Source organism: Babylonia areolata, chromosome 32 (assembly GCF_041734735.1).
Source record: "Babylonia areolata isolate BAREFJ2019XMU chromosome 32, ASM4173473v1, whole genome shotgun sequence".
Taxonomy (NCBI): domain Eukaryota; kingdom Metazoa; phylum Mollusca; class Gastropoda; order Neogastropoda; family Buccinidae; genus Babylonia; species Babylonia areolata.
Window position 1 is genome coordinate 16,218,693 of NC_134907.1, and position 19,801 is coordinate 16,238,493.

At 41.7% G+C, this 19,801-nt stretch overlaps 1 protein-coding gene across 1 annotated transcript in view; it reads right to left on the bottom strand.

The window, feature by feature from the left end:
* Positions 1 to 201: 201 nt before the first annotated feature.
* Positions 202 to 19,801, bottom strand: part of LOC143276571 (rho-related protein racA-like) — a 22,221-nt gene continuing 2,621 nt past the window's right edge. The window contains exons 3-11 of the mRNA XM_076581160.1: positions 19,307 to 19,475; positions 16,622 to 16,782; positions 13,291 to 13,396; positions 10,341 to 10,534; positions 6,522 to 6,732; positions 4,413 to 4,643; positions 3,340 to 3,446; positions 2,479 to 2,718; positions 202 to 1,284 (exon numbers count right to left, since the gene is read on the bottom strand). Coding sequence (XP_076437275.1) covers positions 1,072 to 1,284; positions 2,479 to 2,718; positions 3,340 to 3,446; positions 4,413 to 4,643; positions 6,522 to 6,732; positions 10,341 to 10,534; positions 13,291 to 13,396; positions 16,622 to 16,782; positions 19,307 to 19,475 — 1,632 coding nt within the window. The 3' untranslated portion in view covers positions 202 to 1,071. The remainder of the gene's footprint in view (positions 1,285 to 2,478; positions 2,719 to 3,339; positions 3,447 to 4,412; positions 4,644 to 6,521; positions 6,733 to 10,340; positions 10,535 to 13,290; positions 13,397 to 16,621; positions 16,783 to 19,306; positions 19,476 to 19,801) is intronic.

Genomic DNA, 19,801 nt, shown 5'->3' on the forward strand with positions numbered 1-19,801 from the left:
GTTCCTGCAAGTGGTGAACAGTCTTACAATGAAGATCAAGTAGCTGTGCGGTCAAGCATTTACACTCAGACTAAGATCCTTCAGCGTCGTACGAAGCACGAGGCATTCAAGACACTCAGACGGTCCTCAGCCAGCTGCAGAATTTGCCGCTTGGCATGCATTTCTCACTGCAGAGAGCCTTTTTTTTAAAAAAAAAAAAAAAAAAAAAAAGCCCAGAAAAAACATTTGATGATAATGGTTGACATCTGAGGTCGATGGGGTCTCACTTTGAATTCTTCACTCGAAACAGAAGCATGTCATTTGATGCCAAGGATATAACGTAGCCGTCTTGTGTCAAGGGTATCCAATTTTTTTTTTTTCTCTTCTGTGTGATCTTCTCAAGTTGCCAAAACTTGCAGTTGGAGAGTAGCTTGGATAAAACATTTTTGTTGCATAATTTCAGCTTCAGTCTCAGGGAAATATTCTTGCTGCTGCACGAGTTGTTTAGCTGGTTTATCACTGCTGTTGCCTTCAGTATTAACAGTACAAAAGAAAACAAGAAGAAGATATTAATCTCAAAAATGTCTTGTACTTGTGTGCTTACAAACTCAGTTCGGTTCAGTTGCTCAAGGAGGCGTCACTGTGTTCAGACAAATCCATATACGCTACACCACATCCGCTAAACAGATGCCTGACCAGCAGCAAATCCCAACGCGCTTTGTCAGGCCTTGAGAGAAAATAAAATAGAATGAAATAGAATATTGATGAATGAATAAACAAATAAATAATTAACTAAATAGAAAAAAAATCAGGAACAATAACAATGATTATATATATATATATATATATATATATATATACATATATATATATAGACAGAGAGAGAAAGATAGATAGATAAATAGACAGATTATATATATATGAAAAAATGTCATTTGTAAGCAAAAGCATGAATTTGATCTCTGGCTCTGTATTCATTCGTTCTTTAGTTTAACGTCTTTTCACTGCAAGTGATATTAGACGAAGGTATTGCTATCATAACCATGTCCAGCACTGTTTTATTGTTAACCCGAACTTCCAGGCTTCAACAGATTACATGACAACACATTTCTCTCCCTTGTCTGCCATCTTTTTCTCATATTCTTCCAGTTCCTTCAGGTACGACACGGGAGGCCAGCGGTTTTCTGTGACATGCTTCCGGTGATCTTCTGTCAGGCTGGAGAACTCTTTCCTGTTCTCAAAGGACAGGAAGTTGGAGGAGATGAAATGGAGGCACCACTTGACCAGCTGTTTGGCGTTGTACATCTGAGATTGCAGAGAGTAAAATGATGATAATAATAATAATAATAATGATGATAACAACAACAACAACAATAATAATAATAATAACAAGAAGAGGAAGAAGAAGAAAGTAACATAATAATGATGATAATAATAATCATGACAATAATAATAATTATAATAATGATAAAGTAAGTAACATAATAATAATAATAACAATAACAATAAAGTAATATAATAATGATAATAATCATAAGAATAATAATAATCATTATTATAATAATGATAAAGTAAGTAACAACATATTGTAATGTATTCTTTTTGGAACAGCTATAATTATTGTAACGAGCTGAGAGCAAAATTTATTTGATTAGGTGCAATATAAATAAACCTTCTTGTTATCATTATCATAATTATTATGATGATAATCATAATAATCCTTTTGCTGCTGTGGGTTCTTTTACATACATTATAAGTGCAAGCTACACATGGGGACCTCAGTTTACTGTCTTATCCAAATGACTAGCGTCCAGACCACCATCATGGGTCTAGCGGAAGGGGAAGAAAATACGGTCACGTGTGGGATTCAATTGAACCTGTGCACCCAGATTCTTTCGCTTACTAGGCGGGAATGTTGCCACTAAGCCACCACTCCAATATCTATATCTATCTATCTGTCTATCTATCTATCTGTCTGTCTGCCTGTCTATATGCTTGTCTGTCTGTATGTCTGTCTGTCTATCTACCTATGTATCTATCTGTCTGTCTACCTAGCTGTCTGTCTATCTATCTGTCTTTTTATTTAGCTATCTAGCTATCTATCAGTCTGTTTATCTATCTGTAGACTATCTATTTATATCTATCTATCTGTCTATCTATCTGCATATATATATATATATATATATATATATATATATATATATCTATATATATATATATATATATATATATATATATATATATGTATATATATATGTGTGTGTGTGTGTGTGTATATATATATATATATATTTACTTTCAAGGCCAGAACAGTCCGTTCGGTTTGTGTGAAGATCAGGCATCTGAGTTTGTTTGTTTGTTTGTTGGGGTTGTTTTGGGGGTTTGGGTTTGTTTGTTTTTTTGTCACAGCAGATTCAGTGTAGCGCATACGGATCACTCCACACACTTTTTATCACCTTACTGAAACTGAACGTGAAACAGAAACAACCAACAACTTACCTGAGAGGTGTTCAAAAGCCCAATGACGTCAATGTCCGACTTCTCGATCTGCTTGCTGCAGTGACGGTCCACCTCTTTGGTGATGTACAGCTCACACAGATTGCACAGCCGAGGCACGCAGTATTCATCCGCCAGGATCAGGATTCCTACGCTGTCTCCCTCCTCGATGGGTGCGTGGTCGGTGTAGAGGTATTCCAGCAAGGCCAGGAATGTGTCCACAGGTGTGTTGGGAATGTTCACCTGAAAAATGAAAAAAAAAAAAAAAAAAATCAATTTTGTGATAATGATCATGATAATGATAACGATAATGATGATGACAATCATCATCATCATGACAACAACAACAACAATAATAACAATATCAATAATACTACTAGTAATGATAATAATGATGATGATGATCATAACAATCTACATGTAAAACATGTTGAAATGCACCTTCCAATGTAGAAATTTAAATAATTCGACATGTAAAATATATATTTAAACACTAAAATCACAGCTTCCATAAAAAAAACAACTCTACACAGAAATTCACCCAAACTCAAACAGTAATTCATTAATGTACACACGCACTGAGAAACAGGATGCACAACCAAACACTCAACACGCATATCAAGGATCACAATTCCTAGATTTTGCAATGTCACATCACAAACACCAATATTACAATACTTAAAACTACATCACAAAAACTTAAAAACCACATCTGAATACAAACAACCAATCATATACATAAAAATGACCAAACTGATTTTAATACACAATTCAAAATTACAACACCTAAAAATTAGTCTCGTCATCTCTCCCTCCCTTAACTAAAGGGAAATAAATAAAAAGGTACTGACGGGAGTGACTTACCTTGGCTGTAATCTCTTCATTGCCTTCAGAGAAATGGCCAGAAAACATGGCGGCCATGACGTCACTGTGCGTCGACAGAACCACTCGATGGGCATACACGCTGCAACCTGTTGACAGGTTGATGGTAATCTTAACCAATTTTGTTTTATAATTTTCTCTGTCATTCGATGTGTTTGCGAGCATGAGTGCATGATCATGCATGTGTGTGGTTAATTTCTCTATCTTAGATCTTTGTGTTTGTGGTTTTTCATTTCATATTTATCTTAAAAATAAAAAATTCATTGAATTCCTTTTCATGTTGGGTTTTTTTTTTCTGCATGCATATTTACAGTATTAATCTAAATTTGTATGTATATGTGTATGTATATATCTGTATGTATTATATGTATGTGTATGTTTATCACTTTATGCATATGTGTATGTATATGTTTGTACGTATGTATGTATGTGTGTGTACATTTGTGTGTGTGTGTGTGTTTGTGCATTGTCTAAATGTGTGTGCATGGATGCTTGGACATTGTGACTGTGTGGATGATGATGGATATTTTCATCAATTCAGCCTGTGGCTGAAGTGACTGTACGTTGTTTGCATAAGATAGTTGTTAATGAGATTTTCACCTGTTATTATGATGTTCTGTGTACAATGCTTTCTTTTTTTGTCATATTTTAGTCATATGGTGTGCCTTGAACATTATTGCATTTCAATGAAAGGTTCAACACTGCAATAGAAATAAACTTTTAAAAAAGATTTTTTATTATTATTATTATTATTGTTGTTATCATCATCATCACAATCATCATATCAACATTACCATTATCATTATGATCATCATCATCATCATTACTACTTCTACTACTACTACTGCTACTACCACAACTCGGCACTACTATTACTACTACAACTCAGCACTACTACTACATTCTTTAATTAAAATCCTTTTTTTTTTTTTTTTTTTTTTTTTGCAAAAAGACAAGAACATGACATAACCATAATATAATTTAGTAAACAACAAAAATCTTCTCTCTCTTTTTTTTTTTTTTTTTTTTTTTTTTGTAAGTTCTCACACACCCACCCTGAACATCGAAAACCACATCGGCACACTCGGGCTGGTTGAAGAACAGGGTCTTCATCGTCGCCCCTGTTTCGTCGTTGAGGAAAGTGCCGATGCTGGGGTTGAGGAACTCCTCGTCGTTCTGGATGTTGAGGCAGATGGTCTTCAGCTGGGGTAGCTTGAAGATGCTGGCCACCCTGGAGAGTTCCTCCAGGTCGGCGTCCGCCACGTCTTCGGGTAGCCTGGGTACCCCTGGGTGATGGTTATGGAAACCAAGTTTCAGTGCCACTATCCATAATTCTGTCGCCAGAATTTTTCCTTCCTCCTCCACTTGAAAAAGGTTGATTAAATAAATTTCAATTGGTTTTCATTAGTCAGAATTTATTCTGCCCCTCATCCCCCTCTCCACCACCCCCACTAGGTATTGTTGAACAAGATTCAGATGCCATTCATTCGCAAGAATTTACTCACCCAACCCCACCCCCCACCCCTTCCCCTCACCTCCTCGCCCCCTCCTCCCTCCACGAGGTAAGGTTAAACCAGTTTCAAATGCCGTCCATTCGTCAGAATTTCTCTTCCCCACCTCCCCTCCTCTTTCACTACACTAGTCCTTGAGTATTGGTGGTGTGGATGCTGTAATTATCATGTTGATTTGATTGTTATGATGATGATGATGACGATGATATCATGATGATTATTATTATCATTATCATTGTTATCGTTATTATTGATGTTGTTGTCGTCATCACCATCAGTAGTAGTAGTAGTAGTCGTAGCAGCAGCAGCAGTTGTAGCAATTGTAGTATCATTATCAGAAGTAGTAGTTGTAGTCGTAGCAGTAGTAGTGTTATCAACATCATAACTTTGTGTTTGTATTTGTATTTCTTTTTATCACAACAGATTTCTCTGTGTGAAATTCGGGCTGCTCTCCCCAGGGATAGCACATCGCTACACAACAGCGCCACCCTTTATTATTTTTTTTCCTGCGTGCAGTTTTATTTGTTCTTCTTATCAAAGTGGATTTTTCTACAGAATTTTGCCAGGAACAACCCTTTTGTTGCCGTGGGTTCTTTTACGTGCGCTAAGTGCATGCTGCACATGGGACCTTGGTTTATTGTCTCATCCGAATGACTAGCGTCCAGACCACCACTCAAGGTCTAATGGAGGGGGAGAAAATATCAGCGGCTGAGCCGTGATTCAAACCAGTGCGCTCAGATTCTCTCGCTTCCTAGGCGGATGTGTTACCTCTAGGCCAGTCACTCCACTCCAAGACTTGTCCGCCTATATAAGAAGTGAATGAATCTGAGCGCAATGGATTGAATCCCACACTAGCCAGTATATTTTTCTCCCTCCACTAGACCTTGAGTGGTGGTCTGGACGCTAGGCATTCAGATGAAATGATGAATCAAGGTCAAGTGTGCACAAGTACACACACACACACACACACACACACACACAGCTCTTTCTCTTTCCTGCATCCCCCAACCCCTCCTCACCACCCACCATCGCCCCCACCTCCCCACCCACCCACACACACACACACACACACACACACACACACACACACACACACAGCTCTTTCTCTTTCCTGCATCCCCCAACCCCTCCTCACCACCCACCATCGCCCCCACCTCCCCACCCACCCACACACACACACACACACACACACACACACACACACACACACACACACAGCTCTTTCTCTTTCCTCCATCCCCCAACCCCTCCTCACCACCCACCATCGCCCCCACCTCCCCACCCACCCACCCACCCACACACACACACACACACACACACACACACACACACACACACACAGCTCTTTCTCTTTCCTCCATCCCCCAACCCCTCCTCACCACCCACCATCGCCCCCACCTCCCCACCCCACCCACACACACACACACACACACACACACACACAGCTCTTTCTCTTTCCTGCATCCCCCAACCCCTCCTCACCACCCACCTTCGCCCCCACCTCCCCACCCACACACCCACACACACACACACACACACAGCTCTTTCTCTTTCCTCCATCCCCCAACCCCTCCTCACCACCCACCATCGCCCCCACCTCCCCACCCACACACACACACACACACACACACACACACACACACACACACCTACCTGTATACAGGAATTCCAAAACCCGCAGAAAGGTGGAGGCTTTGATGTCGGCGCTGAGAACAACCGTGGTGTGTTTAACGTGCGTAGAATCGCCGGCCTGCGACGTCTTCTCCTCGTCGCGGTACACTGAGGCGATGCCCTCCACACGCCCGCTGTTCAGATCCTGGTCGCTGTAGCCATCTATGGCACTCATCTGTCGCTGCTGCTCCGTCTGCCACGACATTCAACACTGACATGGAGAGAGTGCAGAGAGTGGAGTGATGGCCTAGAGGTAACGCGTCCGCCTAGGAAACGAGAGAATCTGAGCGCGCTGGTTCGAATCACGGCTCAGCCACCGATATTTTCTCCCCCTCCACTAGACCTTGAGTGGTGGTCTGGACGCTAGTCATTCGGATGAGATGATAAACCGAGGTCCCATGTGCAGCATGCACTTAGCGCACGTAAAAGAACCCATGGCAACAAAAGGATTGTTCCTGGCAAAATTCTGTAGAAAAATCCACTTCGATAGGAAAAACAAATAAAACCACACGCAGGAAAAAAAATTTTTTTAAATGGGTGGCGCTGTAGTGTAGCGACGTGCTCTCCCTGGGGAGAGCAGCCCGGATTTCACACAGAGAAATCTGTTGTGATAAAAAGAAATACAAATACAAATACAAATGTAGCGACTTCTTTTGTTAATCTTCTTCCTTCTTACCTAATGATATATGATACAATGTTCACAATGGGAACACAACAACAGCAGCAATGAAAAGAAGAAGAAGAAAGATAATAACTGTAATAACAACAATAGTATGTCTGTTCAGCACTTTACAATAATAAGACCAGTAAGACACAACCATACAATTTAAGTGTGTATATATACACACTCACAAACACAACTGATTCGCTTCCATACACAGACGGGCGCAATAGCCGAGTGGTTAAAGCGTTGGACTGTCAATCTGAGGGTCCCGGGTTCGAATCACGGTGACGGCGCCTGGTGGGTAAAGGGTGGAGATTTTTACGATCTCCCAGGTCAACATATGTGCAGACCTGCTAGTGCCTGAACCCCCTTCGTGTGTATACGCAAGCAGAAAATCAAATACGCACGTTTAAGATCCTGTAATCCATGTCAGCGTTCAGTGGGTTATGGAAACAAGAACATACCCAGCATGCACACCCCTGAAAACGGAGTATGGCTGCCTACATGGCAGGGTAAAAACGGTCATACACGTAAAAGCCTACTCATGTGCATACGAGTGAACGCAGAAGAAGAAGAAGAAGCTTGCATACACAGAACATTGCAGAGAAAATAGAACTGGAGTGCCTAAATCATGATAAGCCCGCTTGAATATCAATGTTTTTATGGTTGTTTTACAGGATGTGAGAGAGACTGTAACACTAACAGACTGACAAAAAAAAAGGCAGTAAAGATGTCCTCTTTATCTTGGCATAGTCAGCCAACCTTTTCTTTCTTTTGATTTTCTCTACTATAGTCGGGGACCTATTGACGATTTGCGCTTAACCCTTTGAGCCCTGACCACCGCTTTACCATTTTTCTCTGCCACCGGTAAAGCGGTGGTCAGGGCTCAAAGGGTTAAGGTTCATGACTGGTGTGCTCTACAAATTCAGGAAGTTCGTTCATTTATTTATTTATAGTCTGTTCATCTAAGATGATGATATTAGACTAAAAATAAATGATATTATTATTATCATTTGGATTATTATCATTTCTATCATAATGATGATTGTTATTATTAATTAGAAATGGACATTTCTGTATATTCGAATGAAAAGTGGGGCAGCTGAGGTGGAGGGGAGGGAGGTGGGGGTGGTGGCAATGGGGAGGGGACTAAGAAAGGAAGTGAGAGAGAGAGACAGACAGACAGAGAGAGAGAGAGAACAGAATGTGGACAAGATAGAGTACAACATCTAAAATGGAGGGGGTGAGTGTCAGTGATTGGAGAAAGAAAGCGGGATTAGGACCAAAAAACAAAAAAAATCAATAATCAAATATTGTATGCACTACTTCTATAGATCATTATTTGAAAAGTGGTTCATGTGGGGACATACAATAAACAACCAACTGGACTATCTAACACGTAGCTAGCTAACTTTCAAAAAATTCAGGAAGGAAAATGACAAAAGATGTGCTTGGACATGACAGGTTTTCGTGAACATTCTTCTTTTGATATAGACGATAGCTTGAAATGTACGCATGTATGGCATTGTCAATAAGCTGTGTATCTTGAAGAAGAAAAAATAACTCTTCTTCTTCTTCTTCTTCTTCTTCTTCAGTGTTTACCATCTAACCCTCCAGTCGTCCTGATCACACTGCACTTTGCCAACCAAAAAAATTTAAATTAAAATTTAAAAAATAAAATAATAATGGATATCTAGCTGCGAAGGGAAAACAATCACTCCTAAAAAAAAAAAAAAGAAAAGAAAAGCTAAAAGGAACAGCTGAACCTGGGCTAATTATTTCCCTTCGAACGTCCCAGAACTCGTATATCATCATCATTTGATTCACTGAACTCTTGGGTTGGTTCGGATGATGGCAGGTTGGCTGGTTGATGTTGTTATCAAGTTTGTTTTCATTATCTTGTGTGTGTGTGTGTGTGTGTGTGTGTGTGTGTGTGTGCCTAGAGTTGACTTAATCAAGATTCTGAGCCTTTTAAATATCATCATTAGTAGTAGTAGTATTTTTATGTATTTTTCTTTTTTTCTTTTTTTTTTTCTTTTTTTTTTCTTTTTTCTTATTTTTTACTTTGTTTATTTTATTTTATTTTGTTTTATTATTATTATTATTATTATTATTATTATTATTATTATCATTATTATTATTTATTTTTATTTTTATTTATTGGGGTTTTTTTTTTGGGGGGGGGGAGGGGTTGGGTTTTTTGTTTTTTTTCTCAAAGCCTGACTAATCGCGTTGGGTTACACTGCTGGTCAGGCATCTGCTTGGCAGTTCTTTGTAATGCTCATATGCAGCGAGTGAATATGTTGAATGGTTAAAAAAAAAAAAAAAGACACACACAAAAAAACAAATTTAAGAAACTGAATGTCATTGACATGTAAACTGCTTTTAATGAATAAATCTATCACAAGGAAAAACAACAACAACGAAGAAATGAAAAACCGTGTTACAGTTATCAAACAAAACAAAACAAAACAACAACAACAAAAAAGTTCACCATTCTAAATATCACTTTTAGTGAAAAATGTGTTAAACTAGAGAATGCTTGCTGTTGCACATTAATTTGTAGTGTTCTACTGATTAAAATAAATGTCTGCTAGTAAAACTGCTCGAATGCGCATGTATGTGCTTGATGTGTGTGTGCATGTTTGTGTGTGTAACTCTGTGTGTGTAATTGCGTGTGTGTATGTGTGTGTGTTTATGTGTTTGTATGTGTGTGTGTATGTTTGTATGTGTTTGTGTGTGTTTGTATGTGTTTGTATGTGTGTGTGTGTTTGTATGCATGTGGGTTTCCGTGTGTATTTGTATGTGCGTGTGTGTTTGTGTGTGTGAGTGTGTGTCTGTGTCTGTGTCTGTGTGTGTGTTTTTGTATGCGTGTGTGTTTGTATGTGTGTGTGGACCTCTGTGTGTGTGTGTTTGTGCTTGTATATGTGTGTGTGTGTGTGCTTGTATGTGTGTGTGTATGTGTGTGTGTTTTTGTGTGTGTATGTGTGTGTACCTGTCACAGTGTGAGAGAGAGAGAGAGAGAGAGAGAGAGAGAGAGAGAGAATGCATGTGCGTGCATCTCTCTGTGCACGCGCGTCTACGCACACATGCATGCATGCACGCACGTGTGTGCATACCACAGTGTAATGCCTCACCCTGCCCCCAGCAGACACCCCGAGAACCCTGGCGAAGAACTTGGAGGCGGAGCACAGCAGGATGGTGTGCGCATGCAGCCGTGTCGACCCCTCCTCCACCACGAAGGTCACATCATGGAACCGGGGGTCCTGAAGCGCCTGGTACCACCTGTCCGCGAACACGGATGTGGCTACCTCCAGCCACGGTGCTTTACCTGTGTGTGTGTGTGTGTGTTGAAAACATGTTAAAGATCCCATGGCTGCCAGAGTGGTTCTAGATTGGTGGAGTGATTGTCAACACAGTGATTGTGAATACATGGGTACAGAATTGTCAATATACAGAATGTAATCAGATCAATCAATCAATTAATAAATGACTGAATGAATGAATAAACAAAATAATTAAATAAACAGATGAATGAATAAATCAATCGAAAAAAAAGATAGATAAAAACCATCCGCAAGATAAATCACTGATCACAGAGGGCCAGTATATAACACAGTATTCCACAGTAGAAACTATCACAGAAATGATGGAACAATCACATCACTGTTTCAAAACAGCCACCGTGGCAAAGTGGTTAAATAGCGTGACAGACTGACGACTGGAAGGACAATCACATCACTGTTTCAAAACAGCCACCGTGGCAAAGTGGTTAAATAGCGTGACAGATTGACGACTGGAAGGACAATCACATCACTGTTTCAAAACAGCCACCGTGGCAAAGTGGTTAAATAGCGTGACAGACTGACGACTGGAAGGACAATCACATCACTGTTTCAAAACAGCCACCGTGGCAAAGTGGTTAAATAGCATGACAGACTGACGACTGGAAGGACAATCACATCACTGTTTCAAAACAGCCACCGTGGCAAAGTGGTTAAATAGCATGACAGACTGAGGACTGGAAGGATGCAGGTTCAATCCTCATCAGGGGTGGGGTTTTTTTTTGGTTTTTTTTGTGTTATTTGTTTCTTTTTGGCTTTTTTCATTCGTTCCGAGGTTGGATCCTACCCAGAGTTGGGTGTGCTGTGGGATCAAATGGTGAGACTGGGACCACACAGCCCAGGGTTATCCACTTCAAGGATGCATCTTATCTTTGGCAGTGTTGGTCAAAATAATTTCAACAAAAAAAAATGACCAACACTGCAGGTGCCTGTATCTCTCAGCCCGGTTGACGCCAGGGATATAAATGAATACAAGTTATCAGACTACAACAGCCTTGTTGTAACTAAAACGTTTGAACACCCCCTGGCACAGAAACGGTGGAAGGAGAACCCACTCCAAGATCCTGAAGCACACCTGGGGGTAATCATTCAGAGACTGACCCAAAACAGACAGGAGTTGCGATTCTTTGTTGCTGTTGTATGGGCCAGAGGGTATAGTGGGCAGTTCAATTCAGTTTCAGTTTCAGTTTCAGTATCAGTAGCTCAAGGAGGCGTCACTGCGTTCGGACAAATCCATATACGCGACACCACATCTGCCAAGCAGATGCCTGACCAGCAGCGTAACCCAACGCGCTAAGTCAGGCCTTGAGAAAAAAAAAAAGGGTGAATAAATAATAGACAAATACATAAAAAAGAACTAATAATAATAATAATAATAATATGTATAAGGCGCAAAAACTTGATGAAGTCAACTATAAGCGTAGATTTTTTTTTTTTTTTTTTTTTTTTTTAAGGGAAATCATTTTCAGCTTAGTCTTTTGTGAAAGACTATGACTCTCAAACTCGGAGGCAAAGTTGCACTGGCTCTTAGTGCTGCAGCCTTTGGGGGGGGCTAGCTAGCTGGGCCTTTGGGAACCACCATCCCAACGCCGACTGTCCTAAAACCTTCTTGGCCGAGAGATTGAGGGGGTGTAACTCGGGCAAGACACTCTCCGCTATAATCAAATTGTAAGCCCAGACAGCCTGGACAGCAGTTACCTCCTCTGCTGTTCTGATGGTCATAGTCGGACACGACTGACTGTCATACAGAACGTACAGCCTTGTCAAGTAGCCCCGAAAACTTAAATGGATCCCTATAGCAGATATCTTTACCACCACCCATCATCACCCATCATCATTGAAGTATACAAAAACAGAATGTCTGATATTCTTGGGGACACCCCACCCTACCCCACCCCAGCTCTAAAAATTTTTTTTTTTTTTTTTTTTTTTTTTTTTAAACTACCATTGCAGAATTCACAGTTCACCTAGACATGGACACACAGAGACACACATATACAGAGACAACACACACACACACACTTTCTCTCTCTCTCTCTCTCTCACGCACGCACACACACACACACACACTCTCTCTCTCTCTCTCTCTCTCTCTCTCTCTCACACACGCACACACACACACACACACTCTCTCTCTCTCTCTCTCTCTCTCTCTCTCTCTCTCTCACACACGCACACACACACACACACACTCTCTCTCTCTCTCTCTCTCTCTCTCTCTCTCTCTCTCTCTCTCTCTCTCTCTCACGCACGCACACACACACACACACACTTTCTCTCTCTCTCTCTCTCTCTCTCTCTCTCTCTCTCTCTCACGCACACACACACACACACACTCTCTCTCTCTCTCTCTCTCTCTCTCACACGCACGCACACACACACTCTCTCTCTCTCTCTCTCTCACACGCACGCACACACACACTCTCTCTCTCTCTCTCTCTCTCTCTCACACACACACACATACACACTCTCTCTCTCTCTCTCTCTCTCACGCACGCACACACACACACACACACTCTCTCTCTCTCTCTCTCTCTCTCTCTCTCTCTCACGCACGCACACACACACACACACTCTCTCTCTCTCTCTCTCTCACACACGCACACACACACACACACACTCTCTCTCTCTCTCTCACACACGCACACACACACACACACTCTCTCTCTCTCTCTCTCTCTCTCTCTCTCTCTCTCTCTCTCTCACACATACACACACACACACACAGGGTTTGATCACCTACCAGCAGGGGGCATAACTGGTGGAATCAAGATGTTCTTCTTGCTCCCTCGCGAAAACCAACTTTTCTTCTTTGATCCCACCATCCCTCCTGCCACCGCCAGGCGAACCTGGCAAGTAAAATTGACGGTTGTGTGTGTGAGTATGTAGTCTTATAATAATAATAATAATAATAATAATGGACATTTCTTGAGCGCTTTCCTCCCTTAGTTAAAGAGAGCTCAAAGCACTTTACAATAAACATCAAACAAGAAAACTTTGTATCACAACCACAAAAGATGCCGATGGAGCAATGCAGGGACTGTGGAACGGAGGGAGGAGAGAAGAGGAATTAATAATAATAATAATAATAATAATATTTTATTTTGATATAGCGCTATAATACAAGCATAAGCAAGCTCTAAACACTTTACAATCCAATACCTAAAGTGAAACAAGAAAGCATATAAAAAGTAGTAGAAACATAAAACAGAATCATTAATATTATAAAAAAAATTTTTTTAAAACACACTGCATAAAACTCACAAAGTAACATACTATCAATACATGTACTACAACTGTTACACTCCAACACTCACACTAACACACCCGCACAGACACACACAAAGAATGAACATACATCATGATTAAACGCCTGGGATGACCGCAATTTTCACTTAAAATACATACATGTAAAAAGGAACATAACTGTAATCTGCATGCCATAGATTTTGTAAAAATTGTCAAATAAAATTTTGGATAGAAAAGGTAAATGGGGTAAAAATCGGGTCATTCTCCCTTTCGAACCACACCACCACCATCCATCTACCCACCCCCATTCTCTCCACTCTCCCATCACACACACTCACCCACTTTTTGGTATTTTTTCCTGCACGCAGTTTTATTTGTTTTTCCTATCGAAGTGGATTTTTCTTCAGATTTTTTGCCAGGAATAACCCTTTTGTTGCCGTGGGTTCTTTTACATGCACTAACTGCATGCTACACACAGGACCTCGGTTTATCATCTCATCCGAATGACTAGCATCCAGACCACCACTCAAGTTCTAGTGGAGAGAGAGAGTTGTGATTCGAACCAGCGCGCTCAAGATTCTCTTGCTTCCTAGGTGGATGCGTTACCTCTAAGCCATCACTCCACTTGCATAATCACACGTGCACACAACACACTCATACACACACAGAGAGTCTTCCTCTCTTCTTTCTCTTGTTCTTCTTAAGTCAAGTCCTGTTCTTTTTTTTTTTTTAACTCTCTCCATACGTACGGCAAAAGAGACGACGTTAACAGCGTTTCACCCCAGTTACCATCATCAAAATATTGCAAGCGGAAGGCTCTTATACTGAAGAGGTGAATGTTGACAAAGAATACCACAATTCTGACGACGCAAGCTAAAGGTTGGGTCATTCAGACACCCACTGGACATCCGAAGGGTCTGTGTAGAGGACTGGCCGTACTGAGTGAGTTAACCTTTCTGTCATGGACTTTGGGGAACTTTCACCTTTTTTAAACCTTAAACTCATGGACTTAAGGCACCTTTCACAATTTTTTTTTTCATCTTTATTTCATAGACTCATGGAACCTTTAACTCTTTTTAACCCTTAATTAATTCATAGGCTTATTGTGACAATACAACACAATACAACACATTGCAACCCCGCACCGCAACACAAGACAACACAGCGCAACTCAACACAAGACAACACAGCGCAACTCAGTTTCAGTTTCAGTTTCAGTTGCTCAAGGAGGCGTCACTGCATTCGGACAAACCATATACGCTACACCACATCTGCCAAGCAGAAGCCTGACCAGCAGCGTAACCCAACGCGCTTAGTCAGGCCTTGAGAAAAAAAAAAAAAACAAAAAAAAAAACGGGGGAATAAATAATAGATAAGCTTACATAAATAAACAAATAAATGAATAATAATTATAATATAGAAAAAGGTAGTAGTAATAATAATAGTAATACTAATAAAATGATTAAAAAAAATAATAATTAAAAAAAAATAATTAAAAAAATAAATAAGACAACAATGGTGATAAATAAGCGAATAAATGTAAAACATGAAGACACACATTCACACACACACCCACACATGCACAACAGAAATGCACAAAACATGCAGTTTCACAGATATGAAAGCACAGTCAAATACATATAAACGTACATGAGCTCCAACACACACACACACACACACACACACACACACATTACCTTGCACCTCCTCTACCCCCCTCCTCCACACACTCATTTCTAGTCTACGTATCGCAGCTTCCACGGCACACACACACACACACTCACACACACAAACACACACTCACAGAGATGAACACTTACTTGTACAAGCACACACACATACGCCCATATCTCCCACCCCCAAACCCACACACATATATACAAAGATATACACACACACACACACACACACACATATATATATATATATATATATATATATACGTTCCAATATCCTGTTGCTCCCACAGTGTAGGCATGCATATACTCACATACCTCATCCTCTACCCCACCTCCCCCCGCACTCCCACCTACTCACACACACACACACACACACACACACACACACACACACGTACACAGATCTCTCCTGACACTTGTGTACACTTACACTCTCGCGCATTCACAAACGCACTCAAAAGCACAGACCCACACATCCACACAAACACACACGCACAGAGGCTGCCACTGACTGGCCGCAAGAGGGATGGGAAAAGATCTGTGATGCCAAAAACGTGGCGTCTAGTGTGTTGCTCAGTCTATTGTATTTGGAAAGGCCCACAGAGACTCTGTTCCGTTTTGAAGAAATTTGCGCAATGTTGGTTTGGAAATGATGCCGATATTTGTTTGATTTGCAACACAACACAAGACAACACAGCGCAACTCAACACAACACAAGACAACACAGCACAACTCAACACAACACAAGACAACACAGCGCAACTCAACACAACACAAGACAACACACCGCAACACAAGACAACACAGCGCAACTCAACACAACACAAGACAACACAGCGCAACGCACCGCAACACAAGACAACACAATACAACACAAAACAGCACGATACAAAACAATACAGCACAGCAAAGGACAACACAACACAACACAACGCAATGCAACGCAATGCAACGCAATGCAATGCAATGCAATGCAATGCAATGCAATACAACACAGTGAACCCCACCTCCACCTCCCCACCCCCCACACCCCCACCACACACACACACACACACACATACAACTTAGCATGTAAGCCATTCATACCCTAACAACCAGACAGGCCCACGGCTGCAAGACCTGCATGTCCATGAATTTAATACTCACAGCATAGTCAAAACACTCTTTGAGGCCTGTCTGAGTGAGAGCTGAAGTCTCCACGTATCTAAGACCCAGCTTGTCTGCCATCTCCTTGGCTTCTTTGTGGCTCACCATTTTGTCAGATCTGCTCGTGGTAGTGGTGGCACTTGGCGTATCTGTTCGCAAATCTGAAGGAAAAAAAAAAAGACCAAAAAAAAAAAAAACAAAAAAAAAAGTGAATTGGTGTTCAACAGCAACAACAAACACAATCTTAATAGCAATGATGTGATGATGGCGTCGCCCGTCGGACCGACGGATGAGTAGGCAGGCAGGCTTATCTGTCAGTGTGTGTACTCATATGGGAGAAGAGGCCGATTCTGGATGCGCAGCACTTCCCACAGGTGTTGCAAGGGAACACGTTTCCAGAAGTTGAGCCCTGCTTCCTTCGCTCACGCTTCTCCTTAATGGCCAGCATTCTCTTGTTTTCAAACGTTTTCACGCCACTAGAGCACAGCATCCTCCAGCGAGAGCGGTCAAGGGCATCAGTTTCCCAGGAAGCAATGTCTATGTCACAGGCTTTGAGGTTTGTCTTCAAGGTGTCCTTGAAGCACTTGCAGGGTCTTCCAAGTTTGCGGTGGTCTTCCTTCAGCTGGCCAAAGAAGAGCATCTTCAGGATCCTGATGTCTGTCATGCGGACAACATGTCCTGTCCAGTGGCACCACCAATATCAAAACAGCGAAAACAATCATGATAACAACAACAACAACAACATACCCACCCAAAAAGACATGTGAACTGATGTTGATATGGGGAACGAAGGTAGCAGAATGGAATATAAGACGATCATGATAACAACAACAACATCAACATACCCACCCAAAAAGACATGTGAACTGATGTTGATATGGGGAACGAAGGTAGCAGAATGGAATATAAGACGATCATGATAACAACAACAACATCAACATACCCACCCAAAAAGACTTGTGAATTGATGTTGCTATGGGGAACGAAGGTAGCAGAATGGAATATAAGACGATCATGATAACAACAACAACATACCCACCCAAAAAGACATGTGAATTGATGTTGCTATGGGGAACGAAGGTAGCAGAATGGAATATAAGACGATCATGATAACAACAACAACATCAACATACCCACCCAAAAAGACATGTGAATTGATGTTGCTATGGGGAACGAAGGTAGCAGAATGGAATATAAGACGATCATGATAACAACAACAACATCAACATACCCACCCAAAAAGACTTGTGAACTGATGTTGATATGGGGAACGAAGGTAGCAGAATGGAATATAAGACGATCATGATAACAACAACAACATACCCACCCAAAAAGACATGTGAATTGATGTTGCTATGGGGAACGAAGGTAGCAGAATGGAATATAAGACGATCATGATAACAACAACAACATACCCACCCAAAAAGACATGTGAACTGATGTTGATATGGGGAACGAAGGTAGCAGAATGGAATATAAGACGATCATGATAACAACAACAACATACCCACCCAAAAAGACATGTGAACTGATGTTGATATGGGGAACGAAGGTAGCAGAATGGAATATAAGACGATCATGATAACAACAACAACATCAACATACCCACCCAAAAAGACTTGTGAACTGATGTTGATATGGGGAACGAAGGTAGCAGAATGGAATATAAGACGATCATGATAACAACAACAACATACCCACCCAAAAAGACATGTGAACTGATGTTGATATGGGGAACGAAGGTAGCAGAATGGAATATAAGACGATCATGATAACAACAACAACATACCCACCCAAAAAGACATGTGAACTGATGTTGATATGGGGAACGAAGGTAGCAGAATGGAATATAAGACGCTCATCTGCCTATACAGTGTCTGTGAGGGTCTGGGTCACAATCCTGCCAGCTCTCACTCCTTCCTCTCTCAAACAAGTTTTGACTGGAAAATCAAACTGAATGTCTGGTCATTCAGATGTGACGATAAACCAAGGATCCCCCCCCCCCCCCGGACCCCCCCCCCCCCTCCCTCCCAACCCCCATCATCTGCATCGTTTCAGTGTCAGTGTCAGTGTCATTCATTTTCACGCTGCTCATTCTGAGTTCCTTCATCTACCGCAGTCCCAGTGCTGGCAGTCCACAGAGGAACAATCGATGTTTGGTCACCAGGAGGCCATATACCAAAAGGAGACCCCGCACTGCTGCTGAGTCATTTTGGTGCTGCAGGAAGCTTGCTGATTTGTTGTTGATGTTGCCGTTGTTGTTACTGTTCTTGTTGGGTTGGTGGTTGTGGCAGTGATGTTGGTGTTGGTAGTGGTTGTGGTGGTGGTGGTGGTGATGATAGTGGTGGTGGTGTTGAGGTGATGGTGGTGGTTGGGATGGCGGTGTGGTGGTAGTGGTGTGGTATTTGTGGTGGTGGTGCTGCTGCTGCTGTGGTAGTTGTGGTGGTGGTGGTTGTTACGGTGGTGGTGGCTTTTTGTAGTTGTTGTTGTTGGGGTTTTTTTGCCTCTTTCTCTCTCTCTCTCTTCCTTAGGTTGTAATTCATGCCCCCCCCCCCCCCCCCCCCCCCCCCCGCCCCCTGCCCCTCCCAACACCAACAACAAAAACAATCATAGCAACAATGCTGTAGTAACAGCAACAACAACAACAACAACAACAAACTACCCCATTCGTTCACCCACACATACCCGATTTGCAGCCGACCATAAGACAAGGAACGTCAGGGCAGTAGCGCTGTATTTCTGGCAGCCACTTGTGTTCGATGTTCTGCAGACTGGTGTCTGATTCGATGCTGAAGGCCAACAGAAAAATGTCTGTCTGCGGGTAGGACAGAGGGCGAAGCCTGTCATAGTCCTCCTGTGTAGAGAGGAAGGCGGCAGAGTGATAAAGTACAAGATCAGCACTCTATGCTACAAATGTATTCACAAATCAGCCCTTTCCTATCTCTGTGGCTGCCTTCACCTCCACACTCCATCTCGCTCACTACGATCAGCTTTGGATCCACTCTATTTATGCATACGCAGATTCAAACTCTTGACTCTTGGCCGCCATTCTTTCTCGGTCTCTGGACCTTGCCATTGGAATTAACTTCCTCTTTCTCTTCGTCAAGTCTCCACACTCAGCTCTTTCAAGTCTGGCCTTAAAACCCACCTCTTCCCAAAATAGCCTCCCGTCCCTGCCTA